This window comes from Myzus persicae, unplaced genomic scaffold (genome assembly GCF_001856785.1).
Source record: "Myzus persicae strain clone G006 unplaced genomic scaffold, MPER_G0061.0, whole genome shotgun sequence".
Lineage (NCBI taxonomy): Eukaryota > Metazoa > Arthropoda > Insecta > Hemiptera > Aphididae > Myzus > Myzus persicae.
The window spans coordinates 284,991-303,179 of record NW_019103878.1 but is presented as its reverse complement, the minus strand read 5'-3'; the positions used below and the strand labels follow the sequence as shown (position 1 = coordinate 303,179).

General features: G+C 28.5%; 2 protein-coding genes across 4 annotated transcripts in view; one reads left to right on the top strand and one right to left on the bottom strand.

Moving 5' to 3' along the window:
• The window catches only part of LOC111035783 (collagen alpha-5(IV) chain-like), a 45,379-nt gene extending 39,513 nt beyond the window's left edge, over positions 1 to 5,866 (bottom strand). Inside the window, exon 1 of the mRNA XM_022317557.1 lies at positions 5,298 to 5,866. Within this exon, the coding sequence (XP_022173249.1) occupies positions 5,298 to 5,390 (93 nt within the window). The 5' untranslated portion in view covers positions 5,391 to 5,866. The remainder of the gene's footprint in view (positions 1 to 5,297) is intronic.
• Positions 5,867 to 9,302: 3,436 nt separating this feature from the next.
• The window catches only part of LOC111035781 (collagen alpha-2(IV) chain), a 54,826-nt gene continuing 45,939 nt past the window's right edge, over positions 9,303 to 18,189 (top strand). For all 3 annotated transcript variants that reach the window (XM_022317554.1, XM_022317555.1, XM_022317553.1), the window contains exons 1-5: positions 9,303 to 9,495; positions 9,873 to 9,915; positions 13,980 to 14,147; positions 14,279 to 14,351; positions 15,253 to 15,314. In XM_022317554.1, coding sequence (XP_022173246.1) covers positions 9,467 to 9,495; positions 9,873 to 9,915; positions 13,980 to 14,147; positions 14,279 to 14,351; positions 15,253 to 15,314 — 375 coding nt within the window. In that variant the 5' untranslated portion in view covers positions 9,303 to 9,466. The remainder of the gene's footprint in view (positions 9,496 to 9,872; positions 9,916 to 13,979; positions 14,148 to 14,278; positions 14,352 to 15,252; positions 15,315 to 18,189) is intronic.

The window sequence follows — 18,189 nt, the reverse complement described above, 5'->3', positions numbered from 1 at the left end:
TAATTAACTATACAAAAATGCATGTTATAAAACACTTTTTAATAAGATCGAACATCTTAAGTAAAACCATACAGCTTGTATTATGTCTGAGAAATTAATATTATACATTCATACATGTGACGTAGGTATAGTACTGAAATCAGGTTATTTAACGCGTAGCACAAAATTATAAATTCTACCTACCTATTAATTATATTTTTTATACATATATGTATTTGTTTTATATTATGGCGATGGCTAACTTATTTCACTAAAAATTGCATACAAAATATGAGGTAATTATTGGGACTTCCACCTTCTGTTGTAAAGAAAATTTGGAATAAAAATTACAAGGTTCAGAATAGGCCATAAAAATATCAAGTAAATACCATGTATAAATAACTATGCCTAAATGTACTATTATAATCGTAATTCTCCCCAAAAAGTCACAATAGATGCTACGGAGAGTTACTTTAAATGGTAATAATATAAAAAGTTTTAGATATTCTAGGCGGAGAGATGAATGTATTGATTTTAAAATGTGCGTGACTGATATCACTTTTTATTGTGCAGTAAAAATAATTAAACATTTTTTACTACAGCATCTTTTCTGGAAAACAAGTGAATCTAGTCAGTAATTCGGGGTGACAAAAGTAAAAAATGAAGTACTTTTTAAAAACATAAGGAAAAACAAACGAAAAATTAAGCAAGAACTAAGATTTTTACGCAAAACAATAGTTATCTACTATAGTGTAACTCTAAAAAAATAATCGTCAACAAATGAAATTTTCATTAAATATGATTTTTTTTTATTTTAATTTTCTATGCACCAACAGTTATTTAAATAATAATCTTATGGATAAACATTTTTTGCCCTGTCAAAAACTTAAATACAAGATTCCTAATAAGTTTCGGTTAGTGGAAATTAAAAAAAAAAAAACAACTTGATCTTAAATCCATAATAATTTTTTATGAGCGTTGAAGTTAGACATTGAATATTCATGTAGCGGTTAGGTTAGCGGTTGTTATGTAAAAAACAGACCGTTTTTGCTCAAAATATTTTTTGGTGTACATTGATTTTATATCATTGAATTCAAATTTAACACATCTATACAGTGATATTCCACTTACCCGCTTTTTTTTATAAATCGGTAAGTACCTACGTATCTGCACTCAAATTATAAGGAAACACATCTGTACTAACTACATTGTATACAATTGTAATAAATTAATAGGTACCTACCTAATCATCATAATTTTCACCATTTTACTTTTGTAATATCTGAATTATTATTAAATATTTGAATAAAATAATGGAATCGTATTTTATTTTGAAATTATTTATATAACCTAAATATTAAATGTTGTATTTGAGTATCCAAATAAAATTAGACATGAGAGTTAGTTGGGCTAGTGATAAATAGTTCATTAAATATTATTTATTTCACTACCTAGTAGTGAACCAATGCATATGAAAACTGAAAAACGATTCAAAATGAGGCTCAGTTTAATAAAAAATAGTTAAGATATAGGTACTGTCTTCATCTCATCATTTTCATACAACTATAAAATTCAAAATAATTTGAACTAAAATCGTAGTATAATATACAAAAAAGAGGTGCTGCATTCTAAAATATGAAAAATCTTTATTGATCTGAAAAGTTTTTCTGAGAATAATAAATACCTAATTAAAAAATAAATAATATTAGTCGGTAAAATACATACAAGCTTTTATATTATCTAGATAACTCTTTTCAAATGAATATTCTCATTTAATAATCTTAATATTATATAATATTATAAGAATATAGCACTGATTTATAAGATATAATTCTAAAAGTTTTAATTTAATTAATTTAAATGATAAGTGTTACACTAAACAATACTTTTGTTAGCGTATTTATCATAGTACAAGTAATTTTTAAAACAAAGAGTTTCATAATTATTATTAAATAAGACTTGTATTTTATGATTGGCAATAATATTGTATTTGATTACGTAATAAATATTGATGAGATTAATATCACAATTTCAAAAGATTTTTGAATCGCTTGATAAAAACAGAATAATCTAAATGAATAATTTTTATTATTTATCTATAGGAATAGCACTATAAAGATTTTAAGTAAGTAATATATTTACTTATGTTTACGTCATGATAATAATATAGATACTGTTATTCAGCAGGTAATGGCGTGAACTTTTGTTTTTTATGATGAATCAGAATCGTTGTACACTTACCCACTTACATCAATGTGCTTCTTTTTTTTATCATTTTTGATTATTATCTGATGTAGTTATCAGACACGTAAGTAGTGCAATAGTGGTGGAATTAAGAGGTGATTGAAACATTGAAATTCGATTTAACCGTTCAATAATACCCAATATTATTTTAATTGATGCAACTGCACAAGTGAAATATTCAATACTTCATTCATACCATCTCTGATATTATTTATTATTGAAAAATATGATTTAAAAGTAATTGTTCATGTTTTGTGTAGCTCAAGCTACATAATACATAATAAATATTAATGATTTTAATATGTTTCTTATGATAATCTAAAAGCGTATTGTCATGCTTAATTACGCACCTACGGGTACCTCTTATCACATCATTTAGTCAATCTGATGTTCCAAGTTTTATTCATACAAAATGTATAAACAATTTAATGATATGATAAATCACTGCAAATGTACTTTAAACATAAAATATGATAAATGCATATAGATATCTATAAGCTGAGTATACTATATAATATAAATTATATTATAAAATATATTTTATAAATTATAACCCGCACAACGAAGGTGTACTAGAGTGTTTGTCTCCTTCTATAATTGTTCCTAAATATTTTTATTTGTCCTACCTAATTTTTGAAAATTATTGATATATTACCTAGCTGTTCCTTCGTGTTTCAGAAAATACGATGTTTAACATATTTTATATTAATACATGCATAACAATAAAATAAAAAAATGTTTTTCGAGTGTAATTATTATTATTTAACTACTTACAGGAAAATTAAATTATTGTGTCATACAAATAAATATTTACTAAAATTTAAATTTAAACACAAGAGTTCGTGGTTGTTAATACTTATTTTGCAACACCCTGTGTATGGCTGTATGTAAACATAAGTATTTAAATTTAAACAAATTGTAGCAGCTTGGAGTACGATTGATAATAACAATTACTTAGAAATAAGAATACAATAAGATAAAACAGTTTTAAGATGGAACATTAAAAGTTACCTCATATCTACAGTATCATACGATTTTATACTATTTTCAATACTGAACAATGAACATATTATATAATATCCACCAGAAATGAACGAACGTTTCAAATTAAAATAAATACATGTTGTTTAATATTTGATAATATCTAAATTTTTTTTAAGCGGATTGGATCTCGTCTGAGTTTTCTTCCTAAACATAATTATCGTATTCATAACAATAAATATTGCACCGATTAACCTAGTATTTGGATACATTTTCTGAAAACATATTTAAATTTGTTAAAAATTTGCCATATAAATGATTTATTTTTTCCACATTTTTAAATGTAGACTCTAAACTGTTGAAAATCTAATAATAAGAATTTTTAATTGTTAATTATATTTAACTAAACAAATTAATTAAAATGTAAGAAAATCGTTTTCATGTAAACTTCAAGTTATTTAAGCGCGCTCGCTACTCGTGCGGGGCTTAGGTATTTCTTTTACCCTACAGTTATCAGTCACACAAACCAATAATCATAAGTTTCTTGACATGCACTTACGTCTTTGGAAATTGCCTATATTAAACTCCTCAGAAACGGTCGGTATCGAATTCCTAGTCTATCAAAATGTATTAAGGGTCATAATATCAAATTAAATTAATAGTTTGAAAAATATGTGTATTAAAATTATAATATTACTATTATTATGCATTTATAATATTTGAATAATTCAATAGCCATACATATTATTATTATTAACTAAAAATCTTCAATAACCATATATTGCAATTGTAGACGTAACATAGATTCATTAAATCGCACTTTATAATGTAACACATTATGGTATGATCTATAGCTATACATTTTTTTACAAAACAATAAAAAGATGCAGAGCATCTGAATATCAAAAATATCTGACCTAGTGATACCCGTATATAGTAAAAAATCAAAATATTCGACTAGTTAAATATTGTGACACATTCTCTGCAGAGCTCGATCGGTACACAGAATAATATTACACTTAGTACGAAATACATGTTTAGTTAGAGAAAAATCCAAATTGACGGACAATAAAGGAGTGCTTGAATTGGAATAATTAGGTTTGAAGCTATACAAGACATATAATGTGTACCACTCGTGCTCTCAAACAAACCCAACTCTTTGGTAAAATACATAATATATTACTTAAATATTATTATGCACAATATTTTGTACAACATTAAACTATGTATCAACCATTGTAGAAACGAAATAAAAACCTTTTCGATGTGTCAAGAGAGGAGATGGACACCATGCCTGCATTCTGAAAAGTCTATGTTACCTTTATAAGGGCTTACCACTGTCAACATGATACTAGGACTTGGGATTAGAAAATGACATCCCGAAAGAGCTAAAAAAACGTAACTTCCTATCGCAATGATGGTAGGTACACGACCTAGGTACTCAGAGTATCGATGGTCCAATAATAACATTTATAGGTAGGTATACTGTCGTATGCCAACAGCTGTAATATAAATGGAGAAATATTAGAGCACTAAAGCTCTAGAGCAACTACGTTTAGGTACATCGCTCTCCGACCGACTAGCCTGACATATATGTATATATATTTACTCGAGTTTTCTGGATTAATTAAAGGGCTCTGGGGGAGGGGGTACGTCGTCTGCCTAAAACGATTACAATGATGCAAAGTGCTAAATACTTTACTATAAACATTATTTATATTTTTCTAGTAAAGCCGTGTTACAACATTTACGTTCAAAGGTTTGATAATAACAGAGTTACTGTACCTATACTAACCTAGGTATTTATTCTTTTCCCTTGTGAAAGCACACACAACCAAGAATAGACTCCTTGCAGAGATGCAGAGGACTCGGCCTCGACCACCTCTATTGTGATATATATATTTTGTTTAATACCGCGTTAAGCGGTCTCTCGTCATATTTATATAATATAACAACAACAATAATAACAATATTACAACGTAATTCACCTAGGAACAATTATTTATACCTCTGTACGCGACGATTATACTATTATTATTATGCAACATGATTTATTATAATTTTGCAATGACTGGTGTAGGCATACTACTTACCGCTTGTTGCGTTTCTTGGACCATCAACAGCAGACACGGCACGATCACCAGAACGACGACTCCGAGCCGCCGGCAAATGCCGCCGTGCGCCATTAGAACTGTGTGCGGTTTGTGGGCAGGTCGCCTCCGGTGTAGTTGACCGCCGCCGTAGAGCTGCTGCCGAACGCCGCCGCCGCCGACGCCTCCGTACGTGCGTGCGTACGTATAGGCGCGCGCGCGCTCGCGTTTGACCGCGACCACTGGTGGACGATGGAATGAAGAAACCAAAATGTATTCTGTTGTCTTGTTTTATTATTTTTTTATTATCACGACGAAGACGATGACAATATTATGCAGGTGTATGATAGGTACGACTTATTGTAATATATTAAATTTGTCGTGGGCGCCGAGACGAGAAAAATAAAATAAAATACATACAAATAATAAATATTGTATTATTATTGTTAATCGAACGAGCTGGCGTTATCGTTTCGTTACCAAACACGGTTTTTATTGTGGTGACGGTAGTGCTGCTCACGCTGCTGCGGCACACCACGTGGTGGGCACCATCGTGTTCGATCGCCGACCCTGTGGACCACTATAATAGCGCGCGCGCGCGAACTCGGTGGCTGTTATCGGTGACCGTTATCGCTCTCGGACGTCGTCGCCGCTACCGGTTGCGGGACCTGGTCGTCGGAAACGAAAAAACGCTATAATATTAAAAAAACATGTAGTATTACCGCATCATTTTAAATACTAAAAAACCACCGAAAATGATTTCAATGAACGTTTCTAGAAAATTAAAACAACAATATTTTATTCGAATCGATGAGCGGTCCCGCTCATAGCAGCATAGCTTTGTCGAAAACACTTTGTGAAAAGTGTTGCTAAAATTTGAAAAACAAGAAATTTATATAATTATACTTTCAAAAATAGTAATAAGTAATCACTATTTTATACGAGCGATATAAGAAAAAATAAAAATATGTTGCGCAGTCACAGTCAAAGCCGTCTTTGGCTATGCAGGGCCACTTTTAGAAGCAAAAGAAAAAAAAGCCAATGAAAACATCAAAATGTCGGGAGCCCAATTGTTAGAGGTTTCTGGGCTCATGCTCCACTTGCCTTCAGGTTAAAGACGAAACTGGTCACAGTTCTTCTGTTGGCTATTTGTATGCTGAAAATGTGGCTACTTTACTATTTTGTTACCCAGGTGAAATAATTTACTGGAGTGTTCTTAAATTCTCAAGATTGTGTTCTCCGCATCTGTAGTAGCTGTTTCACAAACCTTTGTTTTATTCAAATTAATTGTGTTCAGCAATTGTAGTTCCAATTGTGTGTAGAGTAACTTTTTAGCCTTTAATAGAGTGGAATTCAGTTTTTTTTAGTATTCACTCATTAACAAACTCAAATGTAAAAACACAATCAGTGTTTTTATTGGGTATTTTACTATATTTTAATTTTGAAGCACTTTATGAGGTATCACTTATGAGTACCTCTAAAATGTACCTTACTGAAATAATAAAATTTAATATCTAACTAAAAATTTAAATTTCCTAAAAAAATCCTAAAAAATCCATGAGAAAACACAAATTTTATATTCATACCATTACGTTTGACAATTGCTAGTCACTCTTATACTCACTCTTATATTAAAATGTATTATATACAACATTCGAACTAAAAACAAATTTGGTATGTTGTATGGAGACAACATATGTATGCGTGTACCTACGTTCTCTTGAAAACACTTAGGCACTAAACAATTAATCAATTATAATTTATAAGGAAGCATTTATCATATTATAAATTCAACGATTTTTATTATGAGATTTTAAAAGCCATATTATTTATATTATTATTATAAAATATAGTATTTAAAAGCATTATTAGTAGGTAATAGGTAGGTACCTACTATTTTTATTAGGCACATACATATATGATAAATATGTTTTAAACTTAACTTTGAATAAATTTTGTTTTTCATTGTTGTAATTTATTTGCTGTTATTAAAAACTCAGACATGACGTAATGCAACATAAGACATTTTTATTATAAGACATATTATATTATAAGGTTTTAGTATGCATTTTTTTACAATTTATTAGGAAATTAATACTTAATACATTTGATAATTGTAATTCCGAACTTGTCACAAATATAATTTGTAGAAAGAAATAAGTTATGAAAATAGATCAGAAGACGACTTCATATGGTGAAAGATAGTGTTGATGGTGATTTAAAGAACAGCTTAAGAGAACGAAAATTATTAAAAACTATTAATGTTTGTTCTCATATCTAATCACTAGGGCTCGGATTTTAAAGCAAATGCTTCTTTTTATATATATAAGATAGAAATCTAATTTGTATGCATAAATTCGTACTAATTAGTACAACCTTGGTAAATGACCTCCCTTAAATAGGTATCGGACAGTAGATTAGTGGATAATTATAATTAAGGTAGCAACTAAATTTAAAATATAATTTTCAAATTATTAAAATTCAATTTTAGATTCTGAAAGGAGCGATGAATGTATTGATTTTACAATGATGTGTGTTTTTTATTAGTTTTCATATTTTTTATTTTTGTGTCTGTCTTCACGGTTTGAGGCACTAAAAGTGCTTCGATTTTCTTCAACAGCAAATTTTCTTGTAAGGAAATGAAACTAGTTGGTGCATTCGTGAGGTCGAAATTTGAAATTCCCAGTAGTTTTTAAAAGCGCAGAGAAAAACAAACAAAAAGTTAAGAAAAAATGAGAATTTTTACACAAAATCAGTTTTCGAAAAAATCAATTTTGGTTTTTATGTAACTCTAAAAAAAGTAACCATAGATACATGAAATTTTCACTGAATGTTTGTGTTAACATTCTTATGCCGATAAAAAAATGTTCGCTCAGCCAAAACTTGTAAATGTAACACAAGGTTCCTCGTAAGCTGTTGTTAGTGGAAATTAAAAAAAAAGTTGAGCTTAAATCCTCAATAATTTTATATGAGCGTTTGAATTTAGAATTTTGATCAAATTCGTACAAATCACGACAATTAGGAAATTATTTTGAGTTATAAATTCATACAAATATTTATTTTAAATCTAAGATTTGAAAACTTAATAGAAGATTCCTTATATATTTATCTACCTTTATCAAAAACAAAATTTCAACAACAATTTAGCAAAAAGTCGGATTCAATTTTTATGATCGGCTGAAATTCAAATTTTCACAACATTGGATATTCACTCGATTTCTCATTGAATAATTATCTTATTTTGTTGTAATTAAAAAACAAATAAACATATAATATGTATTTGAAATTTACACAAAATGTCTGTTTTATAATTTCCTATATTTGATAATTTTTTTTTAAAATTTTGACTTGTTTTGAGCTGTTTATAAACATTTTTAATTTTCTATTATTTTAGTTTTTTTTCTATAAATGTCAATACAATTTTGTTACTTGGATCAAAAATCTTGAAAATTTAACACAAAAGTCCAGACTTCTGATTTATTCTTACAATATAGAAGTTGATAAACATTAAAAATACATAGGTACGATTTGTTTTTATAAGCATTAAAGTTGAATTCAAAATTTCCAAATTATTTTGTAGTTATACATTTTAAAAATGTTCACAGATGGACTTTACTTTGCCCCGAACCTCGCAAATCGTGAGGAGGGCCCTGAGTATTTTTCAGTGCCCACATGCATTATTTTGCAACAATTACGTCTTGATCGTGAATATTACGATCAGCATCGACTGGGCCGTAGGTAATAATCCACGTTTTAAGTTTAACGGTGATCGCACTTGAAAATCGTATCCCACGATCGAGTCAAACCTCTACGAGACATTATTCTATTTTTTTCCTTCATATTTTCTAAGCGCTTTAAATCGGCATCCGACAGTCATCGCGGCTAGCAAAAAGGATTCAGCCGCGAAGTTCAGGAAACAGCCGCGAGGTGGCGAGATCGGCGCGCGCCGGGCCTGGGAGGCCTTCCGACGAGTTGTCGGTGCTCCGACCGCTGATAGCGAACGCCGACACACGCCGCCGCCGGACCCGTGTACCCATTTCAGACAGCCAGAAGCACCACGAAAACGGCGTCTACCGCGCGGCCCGTAGAGAGTACTATGTCGGTGCGCCGCACGAATCTCGTGTCGAAATAGTGCCGAGCGGGTATACCTATCTCTGCACACCGTGGCTGCCATGCCGCGGCTCAGTCTGCTCCGTTGGCGGTAAGTACCTACCGAGGCCAAAAACACGAATGATTATTATTAATGTCGCTGTTATTATAATATTATATTATTGTTTTATACCCGTCGCCAATGATATTATTACGTGCCTTAGTCTCGTCCGAATCGTATAATTATTACTCAAATTGTTTCCGTGGAAAAAAAGTTATAATATTTTCAGCTCGCGTGAAAAGCTTAATTTTTTTTTCAACACTTACCTCTTATATTAATTCGTTGAATTTTTTTTCAAGTTTTCTTTTATTGCCGAGAGGGATCGTCAAAAAAAAAAAAATATTTAAATGACCTGACTAAAATTTTGCGACTTAAAAAAATTCATCTGTTTTTTCTTTAAAAAAAAAATGTTTGTTTTTATTTTGCAGGCAATTCGCATTATTCGCCTACTTGTTTACGACAGTATCGACGGTAAGTACCTGCACATTTTACTCGCTTTATTTCGATAGCAATAAATTATAATATTATACATTAGTTGAACCTACCTTTATATTACAATATAATATATGCTTGCGCGTATTAGGTAGGTATAATAATAATATGTTATATTCAAATAATATTGTGACATAATGCCCACAATACACAGAATTTAAACATTAATTTATCAGAATTAATATTTTTACATATTATTCGATTTCGATATTGTGATATTATAATAATTATTATTTCTTATAATATTACGCCCAGCGCGGTACAGCCCGTGCAACCGATCCCAATCTTTTTTGTCTGTTCTTATCTCGTGTACAGCGATGTACTTCTCAAGTCGGTGTAAAGTGCACTCGCGATTCCAGCGCTTTTCCTAGAATGACCTAAGACGGACGTCTATTATAAGCTCTGTATGGGCAAAGGGGGACAACGGTGTATCGTTGTGTGATAAACTTGACGAACCTTATGAATGAACACGCGCGTAACACCATTAAATTGTAATACCTAATTGACCATTGTCGAATGGTAACTATAAATAATTGAATAGTATTGTATATAATAGAATAATATTATGATATTATTCCGTCGAGAAACTTTATTATAATTATTATTATATTATGTATTTATTTTACCCTCATCTTGGAAGTTTCATTGTAGGTTGCAGAATGATAGCAAACGATAATAAAAAACGAATGTAAATTACAGTTTTTAGTAACACCGATGTTACCTAGTATAAAATTAAACAATACAATTTTCATCACACTGACAAAAATCGAATAAAATATGCTTATTAAAAAAAAAACTCATACATAAAAAAATAATTGTTTACAGAGGTTCATTTTTTTAGTTTTAATTTATAATTCAATACAATTATATATTTTAAAAATAAGTTTATGTGTTTATGTACATTATCAAAAATCTCTAATTATATATCATCATATTATTGTGCAAATATCTTATGATTTATACAAATTATTTTTTCACAAATTTCATAAAAAAAATTGTTACAATACATTATTATTATAATGTTTCAAGTATAATTGAGAAAAGGACTGAATTGTTGTAAGCGTTGGGATTTACTTTTAGCTTAAGAGTCAACGTTTTTTGTTTACGATTAAGGTCGTTTCAAAATGATCAATTATTATAGACAGTAATACCATATTATTTTAATGGAAAACATTTTAAATACAGTACAAAAGTAGGTAAATAGATAAGAAATATTTAATTTTTAATTTAGATTGCAAACTATAATGGACATTTTTAAAAACACTATTGCGATAATAATAATTTTTTTAAAGTAATAATTAATGTAGGTAGGTATATGCAACATACGTGCATTTAAAATTGCTTAATTATCTGTTATGTTTTATTATTTGACATTATACGGGTGCAAAACGTTTTTCTATTTAATTCTTATCGATTCAAACCTTTAATGACCCTAGAAAACTGATTAATTTCAGATATCTATCGTAAAAGTATTAAATAAATAAATAAATATATAGATATATTGATATATATTATAATATACCTATTACCAGTATGACCTATGGAAAGATTCTACAAAGTTTGGATTCGTTAAACTATTGACGGTACAAATGAAATGTTTTCATAATATTATTGTCACCTCTACCTATGTAATTATGTAAACGTAAATATCTAACTCTTATTACATGGGAATCTTTAAGATAACGAGTGAAGGATTATTTTAGTTGTACAATAATGTAATGATGATGTGACTCACAATCGTTTGTCAAATTTAATAAAAAGTTTCTTAATATTTTTAAAAATGCAAGGATAATAATTTGAATAGAAAATATTTTTTATTTCCAATAAACATTAAGAATATACAATAAAAAAACATTTATGAATGTACCTACCTAATTTACAATGCATAATACCATTATAATATTTAACGTGATTATTTCTCGCATATAGTTTCCGGTTTTTTATCTTGAATTAATTTTGATGTAAGCTATACGAGTACGTTGCATCTGTTGCTAGGTACTTACTTGTTATTGTTGTCTTACAAATTCATATCATCGTAAACATGGGTGAACATGTGTAATACATTTTGAAAATATTTAAAAATCAGTACATACATTTTTTTAAAGTTACATCATAATTTTAATTTTTTAAGGGGTTTGTTATAGGCAACTTCAATGACATTTTAAGAAAATTTTTTTTAAACTTTATTTTGAAGAATTAAAATCTATATATTTTGAACAATAATTCTGTGACATGTCAAAATGTATTATTTCCTAACTTCTGTATTGTTTATACATTTTATTTCTCAACTATGACTGTAGGTTGAGTGACTAATTTTCGCAATATTATCGGATTCTACAAGTAATTTGAGAAATGTGTAGACATGTTGTGTCTTCTTAAGACAAAACACTTAAAATATTTTTCCTTTATTTTTAATACTCAAATATTTGTAACAAATGTTCATTATAATTTCTAGAGTATTATTTATTTATTTTTGAACTGATTAATGTCTTCACCTTTCAGAGCATACAAATAAATTGATAATTTTTTCACTGCAAGTAAAAACATTGAATAATATATCTCTATACACAATTCTGGAGGTCACTATTCTAATATAACAAATACTAAATAAATAAAACCAAAAAAAAAAATTTCAAGTTCTTTTCATTTTTGTACTAAAACCTAGTGGTGTATTATCATTTTAAATCGTTTTAAGAGAGATATTAAATAAGTTAATTTGTTGATTTTTTGTAATAAATCGTTGTAATCGTATCGTTAGAAAGTAGGCCGAAATCGGTGATTATTCGACTACAAGCACCTAATATATAGGCACGCATATAGGTACTTGTATTTTGTATTCTTCTTCGAATTATTTTTCATGCTGGAATACCTAATAATAAACCAGATAAGCAGCCGGTAAAAAAATATACATGAAGAGTAAACCCTTAGATTTATTCTTAGAAAATTTGTTATTGGTATATCATGTTTGGGAAAGGCTTGATTAAAATTTATATTTTATTGTTAACTTATAGGCAGAATTTTATATATCGTTTAACCGTGTCGGAATTGACTTACCGAACCAAAATTTGTAGCAGTGAGCTATCTATAAAATGTATAATCAATGATAATTTGGTACTACCTCTTAAAATTTACAAAAATGAAAATTATTTTGAATAAAATAATGATATAACCAAATATGTCATTTTTGTGCATTCCTGTCTATTGCAGGCCATAAATAAAGCGGATATAGCTTATATAGTTATATATATGTGTCTGGTATAGTGGTATACTGTTATTAAAGACAATAATTAATAAACTACCATACCTACTTCAAAATGTATTGAATTTTCTAATAATTATTTTGTTAATTTGTCGACGAAAAAATAATATTATACAAAATACGACTATATAAATGTTCAATGAATGAGTAAAAATGAAAATAGGTCGTTAAATAGCTGAATAAAATATCTTTGAAATATTTTCGATGTATCGGACATGAATTATCGATATACCTTGTGCATCCCTATAGTGACCCTGACAGGGTAGACGTCGGCCATCAGTTTGTGGTATAGTCGTCTTCGTTACGTCTTTATCAGTTGAGGTGAACAAGTAACAACCAAAGGTGTGAGTTGCTTATTATGCATCGCCACAATAACCCATGTAGTGCTTTATCCAATGTTCATTATCTGTTCTACACAAACCTCAACATTTAACAAGAATACAAGATAATAAGTTTGGGGTGTTTAAAAAATAAAATATATATATATTTATTGCTTGTATGTTATTTAATTGTTCGGAGCTATTATTTGTCAGGCCCACGGGCCTGTGTATTATTATTTATTTAACTCCCCTCCACCCCCCTGAAAAGTTTCTAAATATGCCAGGCCTAAAAACGCATCAGCTCTGATACCCTCGAGAATAAAAGCCTATACCCTATACTCTGTAGTTAATTAAAAAATAAAAATAAGTCACTTTCGTAAAAATTTTCATATTCCTTCCCATTAAAGAAACATTTTTAGTTTTTACTGATGATAAATAGGTAATACATGTTTATTTTTTTCTAGCAATGGAATCCAACTTGGAAGGATTCAAATCAAACAAATTTAAATGATCCCTATTCTGGAGATCAAGAAGTTAGACGATATACAGGTGACAATAGATATGCCATTTCAAACCAGAGAGGCAACTCAACAAATTGCACACCAAAATGTTTTGCTGAAAAAGGAAGCCGAGTAAGTTAAAATAATTTTTTAATAATCGTGTATATATATTTAATTAAACCATGAGTACATTTAATAATATAATTCTGATTATACATGGCATAAAAATTAAAATAATTTTTTATTATTAACCCTAAACTAAGGGACCACCGGGTTCAACTGGTTCTCCAGGTCCTCAAGGAATACAAGGATATCAAGGACTTGAAGGTCTTCCAGGTAACTAATAACTTATTTTAAATTAAGCATACTAGGTATATAAAATAATCAATATTATATTAATATAGCTTAAAAGTTTATATATATAATAAATATTATATTATAAATAAAATAAAACGATTGAAAAATAAAAGTTGAGGGATTCTGATTACTTAAAAAAAAGAGGTTTCCATCACTTTTTCACATTTTCCTATATCCCGGTGCAGTACAGTTCACTACGTTTATATTACTTTCATTGTATGAAACTGTATTTATAACTTTGTAATACAAAATTTTAAAATTGTATTGCTGGGTCACATAAAACAATAATTAATTTATTAATGGTTCAATACAGTTTAATTGGTAAATATTTATTGGCCATAAATTAAGATTATTAAGTACTTTTAGCTCACTATTTATTAATAAACATTTAATGGTTTTTTATGCAACTCAGCATATATATATAGCGTATATATTCGTTTTTAGTAAACAATGAACTTAATAAATTGTATATTTAATTTAATTTAAAAGTGAAACTGAAATAAGTTTGATTGGTAGCCGGAGTGAAATGTATTAACAGAAAACACTGCAAAATATATACACACTGGTTTCACAGTTTTCATATCAATTAATGCATGTAAAAATATCATTAACAATAGTGAAATTGCCTTAGCTATTATCAATATAATTAAAGGAACTTATATGCATTTTAATAAACTCCAAACAAGAGTATCTTTATTTTTAATATTTTTGTATATATTTTATACATTTATATTCCACTTTGTATAGGCACATATCTTACTTTATAACAGTTAATTATTATATACTTATTACTTATTTAACATAATAGAATGCTAATACAAATACCTATTATAAGTTATGACGATTGTTTATTGATTAATTATCACATTTTTATGACCAGGTCCAGTGGGTGATAAAGGAGATACCGGTCCAATAGGGGTACGAGGACCAAAAGGAGACAGGGTAATAAACTTGTTTTATTTTATTAGTTTCATAGTAATATATTAATATATGCAGTGATGCATTAAGACTCTTTCACAAGTGTGTAGATAGGCAATAGGCATAGATATAACTATCTTAAGATACTTTTAACAAAACAAACTAGTTATTTGTTCCATAAATATTTTGTTTATTCTAAATGCAGACACTAAATTTAGGAAAAACAAGTAATATAATCATATTTATATGCATATAGGGTGTCCCTGAGAAATTCATATAGGTATACTCAGTATATTTTTGTTAAACTCATTCCTATAGAAATAACTAATAATTATATCTTAAAAGTAAAAAGTTTTTATTAAAAGTCTCTTAGATACTTTTATGGAGATACCTACACAATATATTATATTTAAGAGGACGCCAATCCTGCATGTGTATTGTCTCCGTCTCACAAACGCGTAACATACCAAATTTACAATCAGCAGTTCCCGTTTTATGCCTTTAACTTAAAAATTAGAGTGAATCATCTGTGTTTTTTTGGAAGTTTTTTTACAATAATTCAGTTTTTAGGTGGGTTATGAGCATTTTTAATTTACATTTATTATACACGTATACTTCACTTAAAAACTGAATTATAGTAAAGAAACTTCTAACAAAACACTGATAAGTTCTTGCCATAAAGTTTCATAATAGGCCGATTCACTCTAATTTTTAAGTTAAAGGCATAAAACGTGAATTGCTGGTTAGGTATGTTACGCGTTTGTAAGGCGGAGACAACACATACGGGTTTGGCGTCCTCTTAAGCTACAAATATGGTTTATTTTTTTTTTAAGTATCTAGTTATAGATACAATACACAAAAATAGTACCTTAATACATTACATCACTGAATACATGTATCGTTAAAATCAAAAATAATGAAAACATTTTTTAAAATTTGTTTCTATCTATGTATAAAATATTAAAATTATATAAAATTGTTTTTATAATATTATAATTTAACAAACAATCAATATTTGACATTACTTTATTATTTTGTATAAGTTTTGTAGAATTTTAGATTTTAGTTTATTGTCTATTGATACATTTTTAAGAGGAAATTTAATTATTTAAAAAAGTGGGTAAGTATGTAACCACTCTGCTATATGTGTCGAATGTACCTCACCAGTCTTCATTGCAGAGTTAGTCACAGTTATGGATTTGTGTTAAATTACTTAAATTTAAATTTGTATGATAAGTCGCAAACAAAAAAGGATTCTGGGCTGAAATGATTAATCGACTGTCAGCCTATATATTATATTGTATCATACATTTTTATTGCCATTTATCAATCTAATTCATTTTAATAATAGTAATACAGTGGGTTGAATTGATTTTTGCCGAAAACATTGCATTTATTTTATTATTAATATTTAATTATTATAATAGTACCTACATATTATTTACTATCGGTATCAACCGGGAAAAAAATGATCGGTTAATACATAATATGGCATCGTATTGGTACATCTCAGTTTTGGTATACCTCAGTTCAGATTTTATAGCTCTTAATATATTTTACAATGTGGTTCAAGCTACTCTCCAAGCATTCCTGATAACTTTAAGAACAATCTCTGAAATTTTCGTCCATAATAGTTGGTTGGTTTTTGAGTCTATAGGCAACAAACATAATAAAGAAGAATCATTTTAAACTGTCATAGTCTCATATTTATTGTTGTAAGATATAAGTTATTTAAAAAAAATACTAATTTCTTATACTAGAACTTATAGTTATAATCTATAACCAATGGTAACCATTTAAATACAAAAAAATTCAATTTCGATCTTGAATCTCAAAGTGTGTTTCTCTTATACCTCTCTGGTCGGTCATTAGTCTGGCACTTCGCTGTTCATCGCTTTTGGTAATACGGGCTTAAGTAGCATGTGTTCGCATAGCTGCCACTTACCAGCCTACCTTCAAGGAACTCGTCTGTTTCACGCAAACGGGCTTGTGCACTGCGTTCTCAAGCGGCAGCCAATGTTTAGCTATTTTCCTCATTTGATTCAGAAGCTAATTCAGTGTTATCTGTGTTTTGACCGATCAAAGCTTTTCGTTTGTGAGGCATATTAAATTGTTTTAATTTATGCTTTGTTGACAGGATTATTGTTATGGTTCATGTTACATTACAAAGTTCATCATGAAAACTTATAAATAAACGGTGTATAACATTTTCAAGTTCGCAAGAATAATATTTTTGAATTATAACAAAATAAGTAAGATCAATAATCTTCGTCCAAATTTCCTAACTTCAAATGTCTATAAAACAAATTTGTACTTAAACATTTTTTTAGTTTTTTAAATTTCAGTAGGTACCTAAGAAATACTTATGAGGTAACTTAAATTCAATTAAGTCTTGAATTCGAAATTGAACATATCATAAATTCTTATATTCTGTCAATAGAAAAATTTTATTTGTTGGGTCAAAAAGCTTGAAAACTTAATACAAAGTCTTTGATATACTGTGTCAATATGAGTTGGAAAGTATTAAAAATACATATGGACGTTTTTTTTTTATAAGAATTTAAAGTTCAAATGTTGTCAAAATTCATATTATTCAAAATTTATAAATAACTTTATAATTTAAAATTTTTAAAATTTTTAATGTTTTTGTGAAGGATTGAAAAATTTAAAACAAAGTTCCACGCAAGTAGGTTATTCTATAACCAAAAATTATATAAGCACAGTTTATTTTTTTTAATTGTTTTATGTTCAAATGTGGACGAAATTACTTATTAATTAACCAAGAATAATGATTTCAGTTATTTTGTTATAATTTAGAAATATTAGGGTATGTACTTGAAACTTTTAGAGTATTTTACTATATTTTATACATTATTTTTAATTTCCTTTCACAAGCTTG